Raw genomic sequence first — 6,000 nt, 5'->3', positions numbered from 1 at the left:
TCGTTCTACCAACTCTAAATCCATTCTCAGATGCTGGTCAATTTCAGGTCTGATCCTATTAAGTATCATTCTGTTGTAGGTTTTGGTTGCGATGGAGGTTAGACTGATACCGCGGTAGTTGTTTCCGGAGCTAAGATCTCCTGTTTTAGGGATAGGAACAATATTAAGTATGGACCATTGATCCGGTTTCTTCCCTTTGAGAAGTGCGTCATTGCAGAACCCTAACACCATCTAGGTTGCATCTCTTCAGCACTTCTGGAGGTATGTTGTCCTCTCCACAGCTCTTTCCCTCAACCAAAGATGCTATATTCTTCTTTGTCAAATGGCCCCACTTTAATATCAAGCTCGTCTAAAACTGGTGTTATTTCTTCTTCCTCATCATCGATGTCAGGAGGGCTTCCAAGAAGGCCTTTGAAGTGGTTGTACCAGTTGGTGACCCTTTCACTTTGTGTATTTCCCTTTAACTGACCTGTACTGCATGCCTTTCTACCAGTGATGTCGTTGATCAATTTCCAACTTTCACCATGTTTGGAGTTGACATGCGCTCTTTCAACCTCTTGCAACTTGCCATTTAGGTCTGCCTCGATGACTTCGTTGTATGCATCATCAAGGTTTTTCTTCGCCTTCTTGTACTCCTCTCTTTTACAATCAGTAGTGTCCAGTTGATATTCCTCATACGTCTCCCTGATATGGTCTCTTGCCTTTATGACTCTTGGATCACAAGAAAAGTTTGCCCTTCGAGATCGCTTCTTTGCAGGGATGATCTTCTCAGCTGCTTCCTTGTTGGCAGCGATAAATTGGCTGTACTTATCCGTGGCTGTTTCCTCCATGTCTTCAAGGATTTCAAACCTGTTGTGCACTTCTATGGTGTACATCTTTTTTTATTTATTTTATTATTCATTAGGCATTTCAACAAAAATATACAGCAAAATTAGACCAGCAAGCAAGGGCTGCCAGGGCCCAACAAAAGTGGCAAAGAAAGCACTGACATCTAAAAGATGAGTGGACCCCACCCTTGCAAGCTGGTCATGAAAATAAACAAAGTATTGCACTATAAATACACATAAAAATTACAAAGATTATTAACACATTAAAAGTACAAACATTTTTTAAAAACAGCACTATGTTAAAACTAGAAGCATGAAGCCCCAAGATACAAGGGACACATCTTTTGGATATTTCTATCAGTGCTCAGGGATTTCCAATCGAACTGGTTCTTCCTTGATAAAGTCTTGCTCTTCCTGAGGCTTAGTCTTATTCTTGCCGACACTATTCTGTGATCGGAGCCCACACTAGCAAAGGTGTTGTATGCCTCAGAATTCTGCAGACTGTTCCTCCATTTTCTTCGTATGAGTATATAGTCTAGTTGGTATTTATTGCCTCCTGGGCTTGTAAATGTCCATAATTTTCCAGCTTTCTTGTGAAACTGTGTGTTTGCAATGATGAGATTCTTCTCTGTTGCTAGTTCCACAAGGTACTTTCCATTTCTGGTGTCATGGTATGTAAATTTAGTGTCTTCCAGTCCAACTCTAGCATTGAAATCGCCCATCACTATCAAGAGGTTATGAGCTGGGATGGATTCAATGGCTCTCCTCATACTATCGTAGTGATTCTCTACTATGTCTTCATCAGCTGCGTTGGTTGGGCAATATGTAACGATGACAGTTGTTGCTGGGTTACCCTGGAAGTTTGCGATGAGAATTCTGCTGTTGTGTGATCTCACACTGGCAAGTGCTTTTTTGGCATTTTTGTTCAGTAGGATTCCAACCCCTCCAACTGCAGCTCCCGCATCGTTCTTAGTTGCTGATGTTGTAATCAGTGTCCTGCTCAGTATGTCTTCGTATCTAATTGGTTCATCGTGAATAATACGATGTTCTTGTATTCCCAATACTTCCACATTGTACTCAATGAGATTAGAAACTAGATCCTCTCAACACTGCTGTTCTCTTATTGTCCGTACATTCATGGTGGAGATTGTAATGACTTTCTTGCAATTTACAAGGTTTCTCCTCCTGCAGGCACCTTCATCAGACTTGTCCCTTCCATCAGGATTTCGAGGCAAGGCGTCATGTGATCTTTGCAAATCGATGTCTGCACCAGGAGATGTTATGATTGAATTAGGGACTTCAACCCTAGTGTAGTTTTGGTTCGCCATCATAGTTTTTCGATTGCTGATATAGCTTTTGATTTGATTTGTTCGGGTTTTGACAACCCTTGATAACCCAAGAAAGCCTCTATTGAAGCTTATTTCCATTGGGGTCCATTTGAACACCGGGACGGCTTAGGAACAGTCAGGGGTTAACACCCTACTCTTTTCGAAACTGGCTGCGAGATACATGTACAGGTATGACTCTCTGCACACGGGACCGACGGCTTAACGTCCCCTCCGAAGGACGGAGTACTTTCATGATTCATTTACCCAACTCTAAATAAACCATGGGGAGAGCGGAAGTCTAAATTTAATCTACAGATGTTGCCAATTAATTTCAGACTTTTTTTTTCCAAGTCAATATCCCAGCAAATCGCCACCGCCGGGAATCGAACCCGGGACCTCATGCACTAAAGGCAAGTACTCTAACCATTGCGCCACGCTCTCCCTCCTGTGGTCGCAATTCCTACAACTCCTACAACTAGCTTTGTTAACAGAGTTTTCCTCTCCGCTTATCCAGTGGCCGTATAAAAATGTACATACAAGACATCTTTCTTGCGCCCTTCACACTTGTGCTCTCTGTCTCCAACCAGAGAAAACAAGAAATAGTACAGGGTGTATCAAATGATTGGTACCGGGCTAAATGCCATTTTCAAAAATATATCAAAAATATAAAATTGCTAATTAATATAGTTTTTGTACTATAAATAGAAAGGGGCATATGTTAACTTATTGATCCAATAATCTGAAGATGATTGGTTGATGCATCTGGGAGCTGTTGTCATTTAAACGAAGATCGACGAAATCATGGTTTTACTTGCACAACACTAGATGAAGATGAATAGGTTCACTGCCTGAACTATTTATTGCATACATGCTCTTCAATATCTCACCTCAGTCTACATACAAAAAATTGCTTTACACATGCTTTTAGAAAGATAGTTTCTGAAATCCCTGCCTTACGACTCTGGTAGTATGAGGTGAAACCCTATCAGCTCCTATCTTGAATGAACTTAACACCTGGGATGAATCCGTTCTGTAACGGCCATATCAAATTGTGACACATTGCAAGTTATAGCATGTTTGCATGAGATACTCCTTGCGCTTGAAAACTGTCTTCAAAATCTTTTCTGCACTTCTCCAAGGCGTCGTGTCAACCAGCGATTCTTTACTATGAATGCACGCTAAAGTGTGGAATACTGTTGAATACTTTTACCAGGTCTAACCTAACCTACACTGTCCACAGTCTATAGCCATTCTGCCACACCATCTACTTAATAGTAATCTCAATACTAGAATTTAAATTACCGACATGGAAGGTGTAGATTCACAAACTTATTTCACCCTACCTAAATTATTCAAGTCAATAATATTACTCTCAACCAATAAATATTGATTAGAACATTTATATATATGAATAAAGAAATAGGTAAGGAAAAATTTTCATTCTTTACAAGGTATTTGTAGTAGAATATGGCTTTGAAAATGGTGCGCTACTGATCCATCGTTACGATGAAAAGTGTAAAAACACCTACGTTCCTTTAGAATTATGTAACTTCTGAACAAAATGTGCTATCCTTATGATCTAAAATTCTTAGAGAAGATAAAACTACTATAATTACAAATATGTAAAAAATTTACCCCAAACTGGTACAAAAAATAGTTAAAAAAATCGGTAAAATATAAAATGTCGTCGGTACCAATCATTTTGATACACCCTGTACAGGTTCCAGGACACCCTGCTTTTGATCACTGGCCGGTATGGTGAAGTTTAATCACTACGCCCTCTTGCCGTTTACAGGATACTATCTCCCTTACGCCTGAGGTAGTGAACTACCTCAGCTATTTGACCCATAGCTGGGGCAAAGGTTGGTGTGTAACCAGGGCGTGTCCACGCGCCGGTGGGCCTGCGTACCACACCTTTGGGGCCCTTTGCTGCTCCCAGATCCCCTCATGTCTGCCTGGTATCGCAAGATGCCAGTTGCCCGGTAGTGACCGCTGGGAGGCCATGAGGAGTCTTGAGTAAGGAGAGGTTATGTACTGGCAGGAGAAGACTTACATAATTTGCTTCCCTTTTCGCTTTGCGGCTAGCCAGCGGCAAGTTGGGTTGATCCGCAGTATAGAAGCGTTTCAAGCAAGCTAAAAAAAGAGAAGCGAGGAGATCGATAGAAGAGAAGCTAGGAGAATGCTAGTAGGGTAGAAAGCTAAGAATGAAGGATAGGGAAACAGCAGCTAACTACATCTACAACTACAACTAATGTGCACTAGACGCATCACCTACCCCTGTGACATATGTCGCATCACCTACCCCTGTGACATATGTCACCCACCACCAAAATGGTATGAAACATGTACTATTCTCAATTTATCAAAATGTGAGTTTCTGGGAGTTCATTTTTCATAAAAAACATAATACTTCTACGATTACCCAAGTGACTTCTTGTAATTTTGAGAACAAGGTACAAAATGTGGTTCAAGCATGCATCAGTTACGTAATCACCCTAATTGTGTCGGATTATTCCCTTTCATTTGTATCAATATCGTTTGTTCTGGTGCAAACATTGGTGAATGATTAATTATGTTCAAATACATGCTATAATAGGAGAACAGGATGACCAAAAAGGAAATTTATCTGGCCCACCGGCATTAGGGCCAGTGAGGCTGACTACGCCACTGTGCCTTTCTTGTCGAGTCTTGTATATAGTTTTACACTTGCTGATTGGCAAACAAAAGGGGGATCTATCAGGATGACTTTTAAGTTCCACCTGTTACCTAGATCGCATTGTTATTCTTTGGTACGAGCAATATTGCTTGTATCTTCACCTTGTGCCATTCACCTTTTAGACTAATATGTATACTTTTCTTTCAACTCTATGCAGAAGTTAGACTATGCCATAGTCGAATTTTGATAAAAAAAATATATATTATTATTATTTAATCATGATGAACGCATTCCGTTGAACTCAAAATTATACTGAAAATTTAAGTGTTCAATAGTAAAATGGTCATAAAGAGTTTATTATAATAAGATTGATTAGTGACAAAAAAAGTTATTGAATGCAAAATATCTTGCATAATTATAATGGCTCACTTCAATACTAAACAATTCTGATTTTGGAATCTACCAGTTTATTGATCGCGAAAGCCCGAGTAAAAAATCAGACTATGTACTTTGATTTCTAGGCAGAACTTTACCCCGGGACTTTGGTCTCTAAAACACGCCGTCAATCATACTTGTTTATCAGTCCAATTAATCGCAAGTACTAAGCATGGTAGTATATGACGCGCTAAAATGTACGTCCATGTATTACTGAGAGTTTAACTTTCGCCCCACCACAAACGGTGCCGCAACATCCATAGATTGTTGTGTACGATGAAGTTAATGGTAATGGCACGTGCCCGGAGGCGACCAATCACAAGCCAGATCTATTTAAAGATGCATTACATCATGGCCAATTTTAGTTAGGCCAGAAACTGGCCTAACGCTCCATAGAGTCCCGTGTTAAGAATCTTAACCGCAAGTCAAAGTAAGTAGTCTACTTGGGAAGCTAACAAACAGAGGGAGTATGGTGACTGAAAATATCAGATGTGAAAATCTATCAATTGCACACAAATTAATACAAATCAGCGTTTTATGCTTAAGGGATGGGGTATGAACGTTTGCACAGTATTTATTGTGGGACATTAGAGCACATCAGACATATCGAATTGCATTCTGAATACGAAGAATGTCCTTCTGATATCAAATAATTTTGATTTTTAAAATTCGCAATGTAATACAGATTTTAAAATTGACATTTTTGATATTTAACAGTACTCGAAATAAACTTTATAAATATGATGATTTATAC

At 39.7% G+C, this 6,000-nt stretch overlaps 1 protein-coding gene across 1 annotated transcript in view; it reads right to left on the bottom strand.

The window, feature by feature from the left end:
• Nucleotides 1-1,132: 1,132 nt before the first annotated feature.
• LOC140159486 (craniofacial development protein 2-like) overlaps nt 1,133-6,000 on the bottom strand; it is a 37,539-nt gene continuing 32,671 nt past the window's right edge. The window contains exon 2 of the mRNA XM_072182975.1: nt 1,133-1,890. Within this exon, the coding sequence (XP_072039076.1) occupies nt 1,133-1,890 (758 nt within the window). The remainder of the gene's footprint in view (nt 1,891-6,000) is intronic.

Source organism: Amphiura filiformis, chromosome 8 (assembly GCF_039555335.1).
Source record: "Amphiura filiformis chromosome 8, Afil_fr2py, whole genome shotgun sequence".
In the NCBI taxonomy this organism is placed as follows: Eukaryota; Metazoa; Echinodermata; class Ophiuroidea; order Amphilepidida; family Amphiuridae; genus Amphiura; species Amphiura filiformis.
This window is presented reverse-complemented; position numbering and strand designations above follow the sequence as displayed.